Source organism: Podarcis cretensis, assembly GCF_951804945.1.
Source record: "Podarcis cretensis genome assembly, chromosome: 1".
Lineage (NCBI taxonomy): Eukaryota > Metazoa > Chordata > Lepidosauria > Squamata > Lacertidae > Podarcis > Podarcis cretensis.
In genome coordinates, this window is record NC_137170.1 from 20,734,304 (window position 1) to 20,753,670 (window position 19,367).

Below are 19,367 nucleotides of genomic sequence, written 5' to 3' on the forward strand. Positions count from 1 at the left end.
CGCCGCAAAGAAAAGAGCTCAAAATGAGAAAAAAGATAAGATCTTGGAGAAAATCAAAGACTGTGAGAAGAAGCTAAGAGTGAAACCGAAGTCAAAGGAGATCTTAAAAGAAATTAAATTTCACCAGGCACAATACTCCAAATTGATAAATCAGGAAGTGGAGTGGAAAGTTAAGTTGATGAAACAAAGATCATTTGATTCGGCAAATAAATGTGGAAACCTGCTAGCATGGCAGTTGAAAAAGAGACAAAAATTAAATACGATCACTAACCTAGAGATATAAGTTACAGATAGGTAGCCGTGTTGGTCTGCCATAGTCAAAACAAAAAAAAACAAAAAAAAATTCCTTTATAGATGCGGAGAAGGCCTTTGACAACATTTCTTGGAAGTTTATGAAGAAAAACTTGGAAGGGATGGGAGTGGGACGGGGTTTTGAAAATGGGATAGATGCAATTTATTCAGAACAAAAGGCTAAATTGATAGTTAACAATGTGGTGACAGAAGAGTTTAAAATTGAAAAAGGAACACGACAAGGTTGCCCTATTTCCCCTCTGTTACTTATTTCGGTCCTGGAGGTGCTCCTGAATATGATTAGAGGGGACCGGTTGGTGGAAGGAATTCAGGTCGGAGCGAAACAGTACAAACTTAAAGCCTTTGCAGATGACCTAGTTTTGACTTTACAGGAGCCAGAATCTAGTACGAAAAGGGCATTACAACTGATCCAAGAGTTTGGTCGGGTGGCGGGATTTAAATTAAACAAACAAAAAACTAAGGTACTGGAAAAATATTTGACAACTTCAGAGTCAGAAAGGTTTCAGAAAGAGACAGAATTAAATGTGGTGAAAAAAGTAAAATATCTAGGGGTGAACATAACAGCAAAAAATCTGAGTCTATTTAAGAATAATTATGAAAAGTGTTGGTTAGAAATCAAGAGGGACTTAGAAAGTTGGTCAAGATTGAAACTTTCCTTGTTGGGCCGAATTGCTGCTATAAAAATGAATGTATTGCCAAGGATGCTGTTTCTTTTTCAGACTTTACAGATTGTGGACAAAATGGAGTGTTTCGGGAGGTGGCAAAGAGATATTTCTAAATTTGTCTGGCAGGGCAAAAAGCCCAGAATTAAGTTTAAAATATTAACTGATGCTAAAGAAAGAGGGGGGTTTGCCCTGCCAGACTTAAGGTTGTACTATGAATCAGCAGCTTTCTGCTGGCTGAAAGATTGGCTGCTTCTTGAAAACGCTGATGTCTTAGACTTGGAAGGATTTAACAATGCTTTTGGTTGGCATGCATATTTGTGGTATGACAATGTTAAGATTCATAAGAATTTCAAGAATCATATTGTCAGGAAAGAAGTGTTTAATGTCTGGCCAAAATATAAAGACTTATTAGAAAACAAGACCCCGAGGTGGTTATCACCTATGGAAGCTAAAGCAGTGAAAAGACCCAATATGGAGGTTAAATGGCCAAAGTATTGGGAAATATTAGAAAGAGATGGAGACAATTGGAGATTGCAGAGTATGGAGAAACTAAAAGATAAAGTGCGAGATTGGTTACCTTACGCTCAGATTAAAGAGGCTTTTAAATTGGATAAAAAGTTAGGATTCCAGGTGGAAAAATCGAAATTGGAAACAGAACTGTTAGAACCTAAGACTAAATTACTTTCAAGAATGTATAACTTGCTGCTGAGGTGGAATACACAGGATGAAACGGTTAAATCAGCTATGATAAAGTGGGCACAGGACATTGGGTATAATATCATGTTTGCTGACTGGGAAAAGTTATGGACCACCGGTATGAAGTTTACGGCATGTAATGCCTTGAAAGAAAATATTATGAAAATGATATATAGGTGGTACATGACCCCAGTCAAGCTGGCAAAAATATATCATTTGTCCGATAATAAATGTAGGAAATGTAAGGAAACTGAAGGAACATTCTTTCACCTCTGGTGGACTTGCCCTAAAGTGAAGGCCTTCTGGGAAATGATATATAACGAGTTGAAAAAGGTATTTAAGTATACCTTTCCCAAGAAACCAGAGGCCTTCCTTCTGGGCATTGTGGGCCAGAGGGTGTTAAAGAATGATCGAACATTATTTATGTATGCAACAACAGCAGCAAGGATACTCGTCGCTAAATATTGGAAAACTCAAGATTTGCCCACGCTGGAAGAATGGCAGATGCAACTGATGGACTATATGGAGCTTGCAGAAATGACCGGCAGAATTCGAGACCTGGGAGAGGAAGCCGTGGAAGAGGATTGGAAGAAATTTAAGGATTATCTACAAAAATATTGTAAACTATATGAGTGTTAGGAAGGATGACAGATTTGACTAACAGGGCCCATTAAGTTAGTTGATAGATATTATGAGAATGAGTGAACTTCATGAGAAAAATAAATTTTGAATAAACATTGTGTTTAAAATTAGATATTTAAGACCTAGATAAAAATTTTCAAAATTAGGGACAAAATATTGGAAATATGTTCAATAAGAATTGAAAAAAGGTGATAAGTTGCTGGCTAAAGCATTATAAATTTGGAACGCAGGAGCGTGAGATGTGAGGAAGTCCAAAGGATGAAGAAAAGATGGGTACTGCAAGATGTTAAATTTTATGCTTGTTTTTTCTTATGTTTATTTTCTGTTTATTCTGTCTTTTCTCTATTGTATCAACAAAACTCTTAATAAAAAAAAAATATTATAGTAATAGAAAGTAAGAGCCTCTGGCTTCAACCTGGCAGGAAACAAGTCTTGAGACAGAAACCCCTCCCTCTTCTTTACACTATGGCCATCCATTTCAGCTTTCTGTTCCTAAACCAGATTACATATTTATACACACACACACGCAAAGAAGAAAACTCATTAGGCAGTGATGGGTAGGTTTTACATCATAGGAAATCTGAGACACAAACTCCAGGTATTACTCTGGAAATCTCTAGCTGAAATGCATTATTCATTTTTACAAGCCATGCCCAGCCAACAGCCAACTGTGTCCAAACTTCCACATAACAAAGGACATAAGAACTGCCTAGCTTAATCAGACTAGGGTCTGTCAAGTCCAGCATCCTCTTTCCAAACAGCAGCCAGCCAGGTGCGTCTGGGAAGCTTCCAAGCAGGGCATGCAAGGTGATGAATAAAATCCAGATCAGCAGCAGAAACTTAGTAAGCTAAGCAAATGAATAATCTAAACAAAGCAGAATGTTAAGTGTGTCTTTGGGCTCATCAGGTGATTATTTTGAAGGAAAGGAGGGAAATCAAGCTGCCATTCTCTAGCCAAATTGTGCCCATGATAAATTGATTTCACTGTTCCCATGTTTTCGGATTACAGTGGTGCCTCGCAAGACGAAAAGAATCCGTTCCGCGATTCTCTTCGTCTAGCGGTTTTTTTGTCTTGCGAAGCAAGCCCATTGACGGCTTAGCGGATTAGCGCTATTAGCGGCTTTTAGCGGCTTATCAGCTTAGCGGATAAGCAGATAAGCGGCTTAGAAAAAGGGGGGGAGGGGGGAAAAAGTCAGAAAAACTCGCAAGACATTTTGTCTTGCGAAGCAAGCCCATAGGGAAATTCGTTTTGCGAAGCGCCTCCAAAATGGAAAACCCTTTCGTCTAGCGGGTTTTTCGTCTTGCGAGGCATTCGTCTTGCGGGGCACCACTGTATATGTTCCCCACACCACCACCCCTGGCCTAAAGAAAGGAATGCAGTGCTCCAACTTTAACAGGCTTCTTTCTCAGTCTTACCAAGATAGAGGCAGCCAAAACCACCTTTGCCTATAACCGGACCAAGCTTCCAATCTTTCTTTGTTAGGTCAGTAAAAACTTCTCCTGGAGGAAATTCTTCTGCAAGTTTCCGTTTTGCAGGGCCTCTTTTCCCAGCTGCTTTCTTAGGCATATTCTAAACTAAAACAAACAAAAAACAAAAATCAACACACCTGTTAAGAGGTAGGTTATTCCACACTGTCACTTGCTTTTAGTTATTTAATATACCAGTTCTCTTTCTTCAACATATGCTGCCTCCAACAAAACCCAAGTACTAAAATAAGAACCAAACAAATTCTCACTCTAGAATGAAGATACTTGAAGTGCTGTTTTCTCCCCCTTTGGGGACAAAATTGCCTTCTCCTAATTGAATCTTAAAACCATATTTCCACATGAACAACAATAAGAATTCTTTAGTTTGTAAATGGTATATGTATCAGCTCTCAAATGGTATATGTATCAGCTCTCAAACACTCATTATGACCATACAGGTTATTTTAAAACACTTTTACCCTGCTCTTGAGCTGAAAAGACTTCCAGATCCATTTAAAAAAGCACACACACACACACACACACACGACAATCCCTGCCCCCAGGCTTACAATATAAAAACCTCAACACGAAAGGAAAAGGGGACGAGAAAGTGGAAAAAAGCAAACTCAGGTATTGTTATCATTTTAAATTACAGTTCTTATAATGAAGAGCTGGGCTGGGATGGAAATTGCTCAGGTACCCTGATGGAATGGGAGATAAGGGAGAGCCAAAGGCAGCTGATCTCTCAGTATAGCCAGTTGAAGATCCATACTTCCTTTCTTTTTTTCTGCTTCAACTTGATGGCTACTGCTAGGTGACAGCTGAAGGACAGCCAAAGGCAGATGGTCTTAAAAGGGGGATTGGACAAATTCATGGAAGATAAGGCTATCAATGGCTACTAGTCATGCTGGCTATGTTCTGTGTCTACTGTTGGAGGCAGTATGCCTCTGAATGCCAGTTTCTGGGAATGGCAAATGGGGAGAGGGTTGTTGCACTCAAATCCGGTTTGCGGGTTTCCTGAAGGCATCTATCTCTTGTGCTGCTGTGAGAACAGGATGCTGGACTAGATGGGCTTTTGGCCTGAATTTAATCAGCAGTTCTCAATCCTTCATAAAGATTGAGTACATCTGAACAACCAGTTTCCACACTTCTATGTGAGCAAAGCTCTTTATGCTTCCCTGTTATAGACATTAATTGTCTTGTGCTCTAAAATGTGTCTTAATTATCTATCCTAACCATAACTATGACCTCACTATCCAGTACTGTAGATGGAAATGGCAACAGAGCAAAGGGAGATGTTGAACCAGGGGGGAGGAGAGGGCTGTGTTTAACAACAGTTAAAATTTTATCCAGAGTTTCTGCACCTCATCCTCATGAGTGCAGGGAGAAATAACCTACAAGTCACAGCGGCAGCCAGGCAAGCCTCGATGGCAAGCCTACTTTACATGTGGCAACATATTATATTACCTTGTTTCACAAACATGGGCAGAAGGAGCAAGGTAACCTGGCTGGAAGGGTGGTATACAATTAATTGTAATAAATAAATGTTCTTGTACAACTTATTCTCAATTGGAAGGGAAGCTTTACACAGTTATAAATGCTTACTTGCAATGCACATGAAGGGAGACTCCTTAACTATGAAAAGTAAAAGCAAGACTCTTTCTAGGAATCCTACTGTTATGCTAACTGCACAGGCTCCATTTCCTGGCCGAGAATGCCCACATCCATCTGCTTATGATGGCACTGTGCCTATTTGCAAGGTGGCCAAACTATTACTAGGGCATTGATGCCAAGCAATGAGTCTGAATGGGCAGAACACAAATTTCACAGTATTCATTCACTTCCAGACAACCTGCTCTTTGTGGAGATATCAAATCTTACACAACCCTACTTATGACCACCCCTACAGCTCAAATTTAACTCACTGCAAACATCCTTTAACCTGCCCCCAGACTCAGGAAAAGGTACTTCTGTCCATTGGGATTTAAGATACAGGAGTGGCAATTTTGTGCAGGCATCCATGCACATGTTTCCATCCAATTTTCCTACAGAAAAGTCAGGTTAGATATCTAAATAAATATGTATATGCATGAATGACTTGGGGATGTTAGCATGTGCAGTTTCACGGATGGCATACTGACAACAGTGAGCAGCAGACTGTCAGATAACACAAATAGCAGTAACTAGTTTTATTTATCAAATGGCTTAACTACCATGTGAATTAGAAATACAGGAAGCAGCCTTAAGCTGGGTCAGACTATTTGTCCATCAAGCCGAGCAAACACTATTCCCATTGGAAGCAGCTCTCTACGGCCTCAGGTCTTTACCATCAGCTGCTTTCTAAGTAAAGATGCCCAGGGATTGAACCAGGCACCTTCTGCATGCAATGGATGTGCTCTGCCACTGAACTACAACACCTCAGAAATGCGCTGGATGAAAAGGTATAGCTGATACAGTCAGCTATTGGCTATTATATTTGACAAGACTTCACAAACAGGGTTCTCCTCTTTTTGCCCCTTGAAAATAAACTGTTCTGTTCATTAGCAAACTATTACCCCTTGCTTTTAGAAATGTGCAAATATATACACACACACACACACACACACACACACACAGTTGTACCTCGGGTTACATACGCTTCAGGTTACATACACTTCAGGTTACAGACTCCACTAACCCAGAAATAGTACCTTGGGTTAAGAACTTTGCTTCAGGATGATAACAGAAATCGTGCTCCGGCGGCGCGGTGGCAGCGGGAGGTCCCATTAGCTAAAGTGGTCTTCAGGTTAAGAACAGTTTCAGGTTAAGAACGGACCTCCGGAATGAATTAAGTTCTTAATCCGAGGTACCACTGTGTGTGTGTGTGTGTGTGTATACAGTGGTGCCTCGCAAGACGAAATTAATCCGTTCCGTGAGGCTCTTCGTATAGCGGTTTTTTCGTCTTGCAAAGCAAGCCCATTGACAGCTTAGCGGATTAGCGCTATTAGCGGTTTAGCGGCTTTTAGCAATCAGCTGTTAAGCGGCTTATCAGCGGATCAGCTGATCAGCGGCTTAGGAAGGGGGGGGAGGGAAAAAAACCCACAGGAACTCGCAAGACATTTTCGTCTTGCGAAGCAAGCCCATAGGGAAATTCGTTTTGCGAAACGCCTCCAAAACGGAAAACCCTTTCGTCTAGCGGGTTTTCCGTCTTGCGAGGCGTTCGTCTTGCGGGGCACCACTATATATATATATATATATATATATATATAGTGGTCAGCAAGGTGCAAAAGTTTAGGAAAATGAGCTACAGCAGTTCTCTTTGTGCATTCTGGCATACACTGCCCAGGCATCTTCTGATGAAAGGTGATTAACAAATGAATAAATAACATGGAGAAGGGAGGCAGTGGAACTGTGCTGGTGGTCCTGACAACCTACAATACCAACACTAGAATAGGCTCATTATGAAAGCATAAGAACCACAACTCTAATTATTTTATTTGTTTATAAAAATATCCTTGTCTTTCCATAAAATGCTCCCGGCAATTTACAATGACAAAATCAAAACAAAGCTAATGTTAAATAGAAACATAAAAGAAAAATCAGTAACCGCCGTCATAAATAAATTAAATAGGCCACTTTAAATCATTACAGTTTCTTCTGAGAAACTACATTTTGGCCACAGAACAAAAGTTCAGCATTATTAAAAGGGCCCATCATTTGTTCCCATCCACCATACTCCATATGGTGAAAGAAAGATCACCAGGAGAGCCTCAGTTAACAAAGTTCAAGGACACTTGGGGTAAGATCTCATAGTAAGAAAAAATCAAAGAGAAGGAAGTCCAAGATGGATGGGAGTTTCTTAAAGCACCCCCTTGGTAGGTGTAGGTCACAAAGCTTCTGACTTGCTTTCCAGCCGACCTGACACTTGCATGGTGTTTGTATTCTGAAAGCAGCCTTGCTTCTTAATCTTATTTAAGTGAAGGGGTCAAGGAAGAGAGGCAAGTTAAGTAGTCCTCGTGATTTTGTGAGAAGAGTCTGAAGATGCGTGAGCTACAAGGGAACTAGGTCATGACTTTGTTGCCCAGGGTCTGCAACTTTGCGAATTAAAATAGATTCTCCTCTAGTGAAAAAAGAAATTCTGAACACAGAAAAAGTATGCAAACTAATTAATGATATATTCTACCCTGAAAATGGAGGGAAGGAATAGCATAGAAACTGGACTTTAAGAAGGCTGATTTCAAAAAGTTTAAGGAATTACTGGGTGAAATCCCAAGGTCAGAAATACTCAAAGAGAAAGGAGTCCAAGACAGATGGCAGTTTCTTAAAGGTGAAATACTAAGGTAGACAATTCCAACAAAAAAGAAAAGTGGGAGGCACCTAAATAAACCAGTGTGACTGCATAAGGAGCTTACAGATGAACTGAGATGTAAGGAGAGAAGGTATGAGAAATAGAAAGGAGAAATCACAAAGTAAAAGTATATATGAGTAGCCAAGAGTTGCAAGAAGGTCAGGTGGGCCAAAGCTCAGAATGAACTCAGGCTTGCAGGAGAGGTTTAAAATAATAATAAATCTTTCTTTGGCTATGTTTGAAGCAAGAACAAGCAAATAGTATGGGCAAGTATTATAGTTGAAATAATGTTCAGGTGGCGCACTTGGAACATCTCTCACTAGGCAACAGTCATTTTTGCTCCATTATATTCCTCAACAGTGTGTTACAATGATCTAACTTAGACATAACTAGGGCATGAATGACTGTTCAGTGTCATTGCATCTGCCATTAATTTTTCTCCCCCCTCCCTCCCTGCACACTTCGTTTCTTAGCAGCCATTTCCTATTATATGTTTCCATCCCTGCTGAACAGAACTAAAATGAACATGCCTCTAATTTATTTTGAACACAAAGTTTCTGCTGTGTGGGAACACAGAATGATTCAACAGCTGATGTCCTTCCTCATTTGGTAGTGCTCTAATCCACCACAAACTGCTGTTTATTTCAGCAAGGTTGCTTCCTTTTAGTGATCAGGCAGTGCCACTAAGTTTGTAAGTACTGCATAGATGACATTTTCTAAGAAAACCCAAGGAACAGGGGACATACAACACCCACGTCCAACCTCAAAAATAAAGAAATTAGATTCTCCTCTTATTTAAATGAGGGGGCACTGTTTATCAAATAGGAGAAAGGGAAAAAATAGTATGGATACTTTAGTAATTTACAAATGGCTGGAACCAAAAAAGTATGAGTACTTTGCCCAGGCAGCAAGGCTTCCTGCCTCTTTCCTGCTTAAGACATGTGTACCCAGAAGCTCTTATAAAGTGCCAGGGATAGCAGGCAATGGATGTGACATGAAGGCTGGGAACATCAACCTTGCTTATGTTGCAATCCCTTGCAGACTACCACAGAGCCTGGAGACAGGCAGGCAGGTCGTGTATCCAGCAGTGACCAGAGGAGGAATGACCACTGGAAGGAGTGCAGAGAAGAAACGCCATAGCACATCTGCAGCAGCACAACCGGATGCCTTCTGCCCCAACTACAACAAAACACGTCTCTCCCACATCAGTCTCTACAGCCACAGCCAGCACTGCAACTTTCCAACCGTTTGACTTCACCCCCAAAGGAGCACTCCTCCAATGACAGATGGATGCCAACCAGACTTGAAACAGATAATTTCCAAAGCAATTAACATCTATTATCTATTAAATTTATATACCGCCCTTCATCATAAGATCTCAGGGTGGTACACAGAATAAAATTCTTCTCAGGCCTTTAGTACACCTTTTTTTTGTGTGAGTTACCAGAAGATGACATGTAATGTCAGGTTCTGTGGGTTTATATGCCACAAACCCCATAATAATATATGAGAAATCCTTATTTAGAACTCATTAACAAAACTCCCATTAAGCTACTTCACCTCCTCTTTATTAAAAACAGGTAAATGGAAGTACAAAACAAAGTCCACACACATTTTTACATGGGACAAATTGCTTTTGAGATTCTCTTAGGCATTTTATCTGAATGTGCAAAAGCAAAATAATAATAACGCAGAAATACAAAAGAAATGCATGCAGAAGGTTCCAGGTTCAAGTCCTGACATTTCCAGTTTCAAAGAATATCAGGCAGCAGAAAAAGAGCCCTGCCAGTCAGAGTAGACAGTCCTCTGGGCTAGAGATGAATCAGTGGTGTGACAGCACTAATCATTCAGAGCACTAGAACTACCAAGTGAAACCTATACAGGATATTGACTTCTAAAAATAGCTTCCACCTTGTTATAGTAAGACACTTTATTATATGAATGCATATAAATAATACATAATTTAATTCCGCTATTCCACAGCTACGGCATACTGGGTTGACCTTTTCACATTCAAGTATCTACAACTCCTAAAATCTCCTTCCTTGTCAGTCACTCGTCAGTGCAGATCCAGTAAGCATATATTCTCAAATTGTTTATATTTAACTTAATTTATTCAGTTACATGACTACATTGTTGCTATTCTAGCCTCACAGCAAGTCTGCAAGGTAGGTTAGCAGGAAGACAGCAATTTATTAGAAGAGCCCTCTGTACTTCATGGATAGAAATGTGAATCTAGATTTCCAAGACCCAAGAATATAGGATAGTTTACAATTTTTTAAAATGGCTTGCAAAATAAGAGGCAGAATATAAATCAATTATGGCATAATAAGCTCTTGTGGACTACAGTTCACTTCATCAGATCAACACTAGCCAACAAAATACTGCCCTGTAATAAACATGAACCTTTAAGGTGCCAAACATTGCTTGTGTGGCAAAAGACGAACATAGATCCCACTCTGGAAGAGATTAAGCTACAATCCTAAACAGTCTCACTAGAGAGTAAGACCTTTTGAACACTACAGAACTTCCTTGTGAGAGCACTGTACTGCCCATCATGATGGCTAAATGGAACATCAAAGTTCAGGGGCAGTGTACCTTTCAAATAGCTGATACCAAGGTCAAACAATGGGACAAATTACAGTACAAGATGACATCTCACTGCCCACTGTGAAAAGCAGAGTGCCAAAGTGTGTGCATCTTTTTGGACAGATTCAGCATGGCTCTCTTGCAGTTCTGTTGATACATGACAGCTCTAAGAACTCTGCCACTACAATGCCTTTGCTTTGCATTAAAACTTGTTGACCTAGAGTATCCTGAGCTGTGTGTGTGTGAAAATAAACCAAGAATACAACCCGCCACATTTACACCAAAGTGAATTCCCTTTGGAATGGGCTTCAATACAAAGCGAGATGATGAAAAGGCCTCCAGCAGGCGAAGGTTGTGTGTGAGATAAAGTGTGAAAGAGCACACAACCCACTTCCCCCATCACCGAAGCCAACGCGGTGCAGTGGCTGGTGAAGTTTTGGCTGATTGTCACCTGCAGCCTTCAAGATGTGTCGGATTGCCACTCCCATCAGCTCAATGTCATGGTCAGCGGTGATGGGAACCATAGTCTATAAACATCTGGAAGGCCAGAGGCTCCCCAACCCCAGGTGAACATCCCCACTTGCAGTGCAGCCCTAACCACATCTATTTAGTTGCAAAGTTGCTTTGGGTTTCCCTGGGCAAGACAAAATGACAAGAAATGTAATAGATAATAAGAAATCTTACTGAATTCCACGGGGCTTATACCCAGGCCAAGTGGGGTTAGGGTTGCACCCAGCCACACACTGAGCGGCCTTGAGCCCTGTTTAGGGAAGTTTTTAATGTTTGGTATTTTATTGTATTTTTATTATTTTGTTGGAAGCCGCCCTAGAGTGGCTGGGGAAACCCAGCCAGATGGGCTGGGTATAAATAAATTATTATTATTATTATTATTATTATTACTCCCTGCCTCTCTCCTGAACATGCCCCCCTCCCAATGGTTCGCTTGAGAACAAAATGGGTGGCAGAGAGACACAGCCACCTAAGCTGCCTCCAGCACCTCCAAGGATAATGAGCGCAGCTATAATGATTTTAAGGAATCTCAATAATGGGGAGGAGGGCAAGGAGTGGAATGAGATGCAGACGCACTTTCTTCTCCCCGTTTGTATCTGATAAAAGTGACTCTAGCCCACTCTCTATTAATAATAATTAGTAATAATAACGGGCCACAAAACTCCTTACTTTCTTCTGCAAACACCGCTCGGGAAATCCTCACAGAAAAGTCCCCGCCCGAGTGGCTCCGCCTACCCCGCAACCTGCCAGCCCACGTGTGGAACCGGGAGGGGCACCCCAAGGGCCATCTAGTCGAACCCCGCCTCACTTCGCCTCAGCAGCGGTGCCCTCCCAGCCCTACCCCGGAGGCTGCTGTTATTATTATTATTATTATCGTCATCGCTATTTACACTGTGCAGCTGGGAATGCTGAGGGGGGGGGGCCAAGAGAGGAGCGAGCAGCCTGGGCCCGCGGCGGCCTAAGCTCGCCTCGCCCCCCTCACAGGCGCCTGCCTCCCCTCAGGCTGCCTCCCCTCCTTACTTTTGTTTTTACTTCTGTAATATACCTCCCTGCTTCCCTCCTCTGCTCGCTCGCTTCCTTCCGCCCGCTCTGAAATTCCCGCCGCGAGTCTCTCGCTCTCTCCGCTTCCCTGTCAAAGTCCAGCGCTCGGCTTCCTCTCTTTCCCGCCCCCGCGCGACGCGGCACCTCATTGGTTAATTAATCCACGCGCCCTCCCGCCCGAAAGTGACGAGGCTTCTTTTTTTTGTAACGTTTGCCCCTCCTCGGCCGCCGTCGCAAGGCAAACTGCCTCCTTTCTCTCTACCCTCCCACGCCAATCGCGTGCTGCGATGCATCCTGGGAAGTGTAGTTTTATTTCCCGCGTAGGAAGGGCGCGCCGCTGTTTCTCGCTTCTTCCCACCCCGCCCACTCCTCCTCTCGCGCATGCGCGTTTGAAGAGGGGAGCCGGTACTAAGTTTGAATGTACAGTACTGTATTTTAAACTACAGTACATGCACTGGTAGATGTTATATATGTTGAATTGTGGTTGTTGTTGTTTTAATGATTCCCCCTGCGCCTTGTTTATGTCTTAGTGGGTCTTTTTTTCCCCTGTAAGCCGCCTTGAGTCCCCTCAGAAGAAAAGGTGGGCTATTATTATTATATTATATTATATTATATTATATTATATTATATTATAAATAATACTCAGAAGGCCAGTACCCCAGTTCTGGGTGACTTATTGTGCAAATCATGTGATGGGTTGGGAAAGGGCTAGGCAATTCCCTTGTTTAGGATTAGCTGCCGTTTGCATTTTGAAAAAATAAAAAAAAATGCAATAGTAGGTTGACAAGAGCTTGCAAAATAAGTAGAATGCATATTCATGGAATGAGCTTGTTCATATTTTCTAGGTAGGCAGAACTGTGTGCACAAACTCATTTCAGTCAGTGCAGAAATGGGAGAAAGTGCATCAGTGGTCAGCGAACAACAAATCTGTTAGAACAAGAACTTATAGTGCAACCGTAAGGAAAATACTACTGCAGCATTTGGGACTTTGGTTTAGAGAAAAGGTGAGTAACATGGTAGAAGTTTTTGAAAATTATGCATGACATGGAGAAACGGATAGAGGAGAAATGTCCCTCTCTCATAACACTTGAACTCATGGATATCCTATGAAACTGAACTTTGAAGATTCAGGATGGATAAAAGAAAAGACTGCTTCACACAGCACACAGTTAAACTATGAATCTCAATCCCCCAGGAGGCAGTGATGGCCAACAACTTAGATGGCTTTAAAAGAGGATTTGGTACAAATTCAGAGAGGAGAATTTGGTCCAGGTCTACTAGCCATGATGGCTATGCTCAATGCTTCCGAATACTAGTTGCTGGAAACCACAGAGTGCTCTTGTGCTTAGGTTCTGCTTGCTGATTTCTCTCATGCATCTGGTTGGCCACTGTGAGAAGAGGATGCTGGACTAAATGGGCCACTGGCCTGATCCAGCAAACTCTCCTTCCATTCTTAAGTTTAATGTTAAGCATATATAACAAAACAGTATTGTGGCACTTTAAGGTCTATCAAATTTCTTCTGGCATAACTTTTCCAGAGGTCAAGCTCGCTTTGTCAGATGCATGAAGTGTTGGTGCTGACCTTTAAAGCCCTAAACAGCCTCGGTCCGGTAATCTGAAGAGCATCTCCACCCCCATCGTTCTACCCAGATACTGAGGTCCAGCGCCGAGGGCCTTCTGGCGGTTCCCTCACTGCGAGAAGCCAAGTTACAGGGAACCAGGCAGAGAGCCTTCTCAGTGGCACCCGCCCTGTGGAACGCCCTCCCACCAGATGTCAAAGAGAAGAACAACTACCAGACTTTTAGAAGACATCTGAAGGCAGCCCTGTTTAGGGAAGCTTTTAATATCTAAGGACTATTGTATTTTAATATTTTGTTGGAAGCTGCCCAGAGTGGCTGGGGAGGCCCAGCCAGATGGGCGGGGTATAAATAATAAATTATTATTATATGAAATGAAATATTAGTTGGAAGGTATACGAAGCAGAAAATTATGAGATGCAAAAATTACAGTCAGTAATCACTGGGGCTTATATATAAGAGGCACACCTTAACCTTTTACAGTAGCAGACTGTTGATCATTTACTGAGCATTGCTGACACCATTGTATAATTAACAGCTTATATTTTGGGAATGATTCCTGTTCTTATGTAGCTGCGTTGTTTCATATTTTCTCGATGTCCCATTATCATACTATAAAGTAGTTGTGTTCTATGTTGCAGTTCAAGGACTGCTAGTTGTTTCTTTTTGTTTTCCAATGTACAGTGGTGCCCCGCAAGACGAACGCCTCGCAAGACGGAAAACCCGCTAGACGAAAGGGTTTTCCGTTTTGGAGGCGCTTCGCAAAACGAATTTCCCTATGGGCTTGCTTCACAAGACGAAATGTCTTGCGAGTTTTTCCGACTTCCCCCCCCCCTTTTTCTAAGCCGCTAAGCCGCTTATCAGCTGATCCGATAAGCCGCTAATAGCGCTAATCCGCTAAGCCTTCAGTGGGCTTGCTTCGCAAGACGAAAAAACCGCTAGACGAAGAGAATCGCGGAACGGATTCTTTTCATCTTGCGAGGCACCACTGTATTTCTTATCGATAAAAAAAATTCAGTGTGCATATTTTCTACCGTTTCTGTGATGAAGACAGGGACGTCCTACCATACCCTCCAACATTTCTCCATTGAAAATGGGGACATCCTGGGGGAAAGTGGGACATTTGGGGATCAAATCAGAAACCGGGACAGCTTCTGTAAATTCAGGACAGTCCTTGGAAAATAGGAACACTTGGAGGGTCTGAAAGTGTGGCCCAGGGAAAAGAGTTTGAGAACCACTGTGTCTTCTACAACAGTGGACAACCCTTCTATTTATCTCTGCAGACTGTTGGTAAGATGCTCTGGGGTTACTGTGAGCAGTTAGAGTGGCAACTGCCTAGCAATCACTGGAAAGAAGACCCCATGTGTCAGAAGCAGAGGGCCCTCAGCAGGTGCCCAAGGGTGCCGGCTGCTGCTGTGAGCCCTCTCCAAGAGGGCTTCATATATATTCCCACTTTCTGGTTTCAATACAGTCATACCTCGGGTTACAGACACTTCAGGTTGCGAGGTTTCAGGATATGGAAACGCTGAAATCCGGAAGTACCGGAATGGGTTACTTCTGGGTTTCGGTGCATGCACAGAAGCACCGAATCACAACCCGCGCGTGCGCAGATGCAGCGCTGCTGGTTGCAAATGTGCCTTTATAACCTTTTCACACATCTGTATCCCTGGAAGTCAATGAATGAATTTATTAATACGGTCACGGACCAGCATCAACACACACAATATCACAGATCATAAAAAATATCAAAAAATACAAGGGACAATATGAATATAACAAGGATTTAAATATAAAAATTAAAAATTAATTGTTAGCGTGCCCCCTGTAATTAACATTTGGGGGTTTGGTCATTATGGGGCACCACTTCCTGCGATTGATTGCAGACGCACAGAATTTAGCTACATTTAATGTAGTCTTGGGATTCTTGTCCTCTAGCAGTAGTTTTAAACTATGGTATTCCAATTCTTTCCTAGACTTTTGCAAAATAGGTGTCATGAAAGTCCCTGGAAGTGCGGAATCGTTTGTGGGAGAGAGGGTTGAAAATATTCATTGTGGTTGCAAAAAGTTACACGGGAAGCAGGCCAACAATATTTTTCCCGGTGATATCAGGAGGCGGATGAACGATTCACTTCAGTAAGTTCAACTTGGGAGTCTCTTAAAGAGTGCCAAGCCTGGGAAATTATTTTGTTGTTGCTGAATGACATCAATCCAAATTAAAGGATTCTTGTGACTTTCAAAGTTATGCTTATTTATTTTATCGCCCCAATTTTTTTGTTGATGAGAGTGCTTTTTACCCTCTTACCTGGACCATCATTAGGCCTTCCTTCTAATCACCTTCTGGAATATAGCATACGATGCCACCCATCATATACCTAATACAGGCCCCCACAAACGGTACAGTCTTGCTATGGCTGTACAAAGGACTTCTGTTTATCATCAAACATTTCATGAATCCCATTACGTGTGAAAGAATTATTATCTATCCCGCTGCAGCAAAAACACTTTTTCCTATAATGGAATTTTTACTCTGGAAATTTATTTTAGTATTAAAAGGTTCCACTTTATACTGTCTACAGTTCAATCAGTGATCTAAAAGGCACTTACATGCTTTGAACGAGATACATAAAAAGCTTTTATTGCAAAAGCTTTGCAGTATCTACCAATTTTGCCATTGATCTGTTTCCATGTAAGGCAATCCTGGAAGGTGCCCAGGCTGTATAAAACCACATGGTGGGTTTTGATCTCCAGCCGGTGATTAAAGCACATTATGGAGGTTTGAAAATTTTCTTGTGGCTATTAGCATACCTTGAAACATCACTGTATTAAATGCTAGCGGTGTTCTTAATACATGCTATTTAAAAACAAGAACCCCAGAATCTATAAACTCCTTATTTATTACTCTGTTGCCGGGAGGACGTAAAGCTCTTGAATGAAGTGAGTTTGGCCTTTAGTGATAGAAGCTTTGCTGATCAAAGAGTGATTTCCTGAGGTAATTAGGAACAGGCACAATGCAGTGAGGTGGAAGGTATATGTATTTTTAAATCCTCATTTGCTACTAATACTACTAATAGGCACAACCTCAGCCACTGTGGAGCTGAAAGGCTAGAGTGAATTCCTATTAGGGATGAGGAAGAAACTTGATAACGTCTACACTTAAAGGTTGAACGTACCTAATTTGCAATTTCCAAAAATAGGCAAACCCAACGACAGCTGTCCTTCAAAATATGAAATGCTCCTAATTTTGCCACGCTGTTCTCCAGCCAAATTTGAATACATTGGGTTAAAGTGTGCATAAGAATGTATATGTTACTGAAAATAACACACACATATACACAAATGCATTATATTGTGGGATTGTGTGTATATGTTAAATGTGTGCATTAGGCAAATTTGCATTAAAAATGTGTATATTGGGGGGTGAGTTTTCATGAGGATATATATATATATATACACATATATATATATATATATATATATATATATATATATATATATATGCTAAGTGATCCAGTTGAAGATTGAAAAAATAAGAAACAGAGAGAAAGCAAAACTGGCAGTTTTGCCCATCCTTAGTTCCTACCAGCAAGTTGGGTTAGGTCTGCTGAGTTTATGACCCACCAGCCATGTAAGGTGCTGCATCTGGGGCTTGCTCAATATCCTAATTGTGTTGCATCTGGAACTTTAGAAACAGGAGATGAACACTGAGCAGTCTGTCTGGGCTGGAAGATAGAAAGCAGCATTGTACCGGGTCAGTTCAATGATAAACTCCAAAGATGGGAGCAGTTGGCATTTAAATTGCCCAGCAACGGCTGCCGCACAGGCCAGTATTTCTATTTAAATTAGAGTGATTATTTCTAAATTTGCACCTGTTCATCATATGCCAGTTTTAACCCAATCTGTATCTTTTTTTGCTTTCTTCTTTGGTGATATATAAGTGGCCACCCCATGCCACCAGACCATGACCATGCTGGTGGAAGGATGCAACCCTGGGCAGTGTGTATGGAGCATAGCTTTCAACCTTCCCTTTTTTTTTGCAGGAAATTCCCTTATTCCAGCGCTGCTTCCCGCTGCTATTCCGGATTGTTAGATATCTCGTAGACTGTCCCTGGGACAGGTGAGGCTGCTGATCCCTTATTTTTGAGGCTGCTGATCCCTTATTTTCAAATCTGAAAGTTGACAGCTATGGTATGTAGGTCCGGGGCTGCCCAGATGACAAGACCCTTCTCCCAGCCTCGCTGATGTGGTCCAAAAGAAAGGAAAGCAATACATTTGGCAGCAGTTTGGCTGCAGGAGTTGCTGGAAGGAGGCATGCAAGTCGCCACCCAACCATCTTAGAGGCACTACTCTGGATTTATGTAGGGTTACTCCTTAGCGTTTTCTTTTCCTGAAGGCAGCGGAGGTTTAGGATAAGAGTTTTCCTTCTCCTAGATACCTCCCCAAGTTTTTATATATACACAAACATTTTAAAACAAACAAACAGACAATAATCAACCCCAGTGCTTTTCTTTTCAGGGTACGCAGTACTGGCACCTCTTTTTTCATTGTTAAAAAATGGGGCACTTACGGTACTTCATGGTGAGTACCGACACACATTTTTCTAGGAAAAAAGCACTGTTTCTATTAAAAACAGCACTGAAAACACTTAAAGCCATTTAAAAGTACATACGTACAACAACCACCCTCAGAAGACCCTGTCAGAACAAAATATTCTATCAGAAAAAAGAAAGCAGAGAGAGGTTTAGCCTAACCTCTGGTGGAAGGGAGTTCCACAGTCTAGGAGCAGACGCCAAGAAGGCCAATGATATCCTGAAAAGTACATTGTGTCAGGAGCAATAGCAACAAGTAGAGGATACAAGGAACTTCGTGCTATTATATTTGCATGGTAGTTTACATGGCATATAAAGAAGGAATTTTGATTATTTATTCATTGATTCCCTGATTACCAATCCCCTTTCCTGGCTGCTTCTTTTTTATATTAAAAGAAAAAGGTAAACAAAAGACACCCAACCTCCAAAAAACTCATCATCAGATGTCCCGTTGGTTCTCCTGCACAGGCAACGCAAGCTCAAAAAGTTAACACACTGAGAGTTAACAAAAATACTGTTAATCACCACTGACATTCTCTCATTCTTTAGACAGGCATGCTAAGAGTTTAATCACATGCATTATTGTAATCAACCTGCCAATCACGTATTGAAGTGTTTCATTTTTTTTGACAGAATTATAATACTATTTCCCGCTCCCCATCCTACTCCCACCCCAACCGAAAGCATGGAGATGGCAAGTTTGATACTGTACCACAAAAATAAAGGGAGGGGGGAACGGGTGCTTCTCTGTAGAAATTTTAAAAAAGACTGAGAACTGCTAATTCTTTTGCCCCACAAATAGGTTGCACTGCAGACACTGTCAAGAACTTGGTTTATTACAATAGGAAGGTGTTTTATACGCAATCAGACCATTGGTCTGTCTAGTCTACACTGAGCAGACTGGCACTGACTCTCCAGGGTTTCAGACAGGGGCTCTTTTTCCAAGCCCTACCCT

At 41.6% G+C, this 19,367-nt stretch overlaps 1 protein-coding gene and 1 long non-coding RNA gene across 6 annotated transcripts in view; one reads left to right on the forward strand and one right to left on the reverse strand.

The window, feature by feature from the left end:
* The window catches only part of VRK1 (VRK serine/threonine kinase 1), a 52,009-nt gene extending 39,575 nt beyond the window's left edge, over positions 1–12,434 (reverse strand). The window contains exons 1-2 of one of the 5 annotated variants that reach the window (XM_079948968.1): positions 12,254–12,434; positions 3,732–3,885 (exon numbers count right to left, since the gene is read on the reverse strand). In XM_079948968.1, the coding sequence (XP_079805094.1) occupies positions 3,732–3,882 (151 nt within the window). In that variant the 5' untranslated portion in view covers positions 3,883–3,885; positions 12,254–12,434. Of the gene's footprint in view, positions 1–3,731; positions 3,891–12,228 lie in introns of all 5 variants that reach the window. The other 4 variants (XM_079948967.1, XM_079948966.1, XM_079948965.1 and 1 more) reach the window with 4 other exon arrangements.
* Positions 12,435–12,682: 248 nt separating this feature from the next.
* Positions 12,683–17,825, forward strand: LOC307200847. The gene is made up of 3 exons (XR_013832450.1): positions 12,683–12,712; positions 13,103–13,253; positions 17,518–17,825. It is a non-coding gene; the product is annotated as an uncharacterized lncRNA (long non-coding RNA).
* Positions 17,826–19,367: the final 1,542 nt, after the last annotated feature.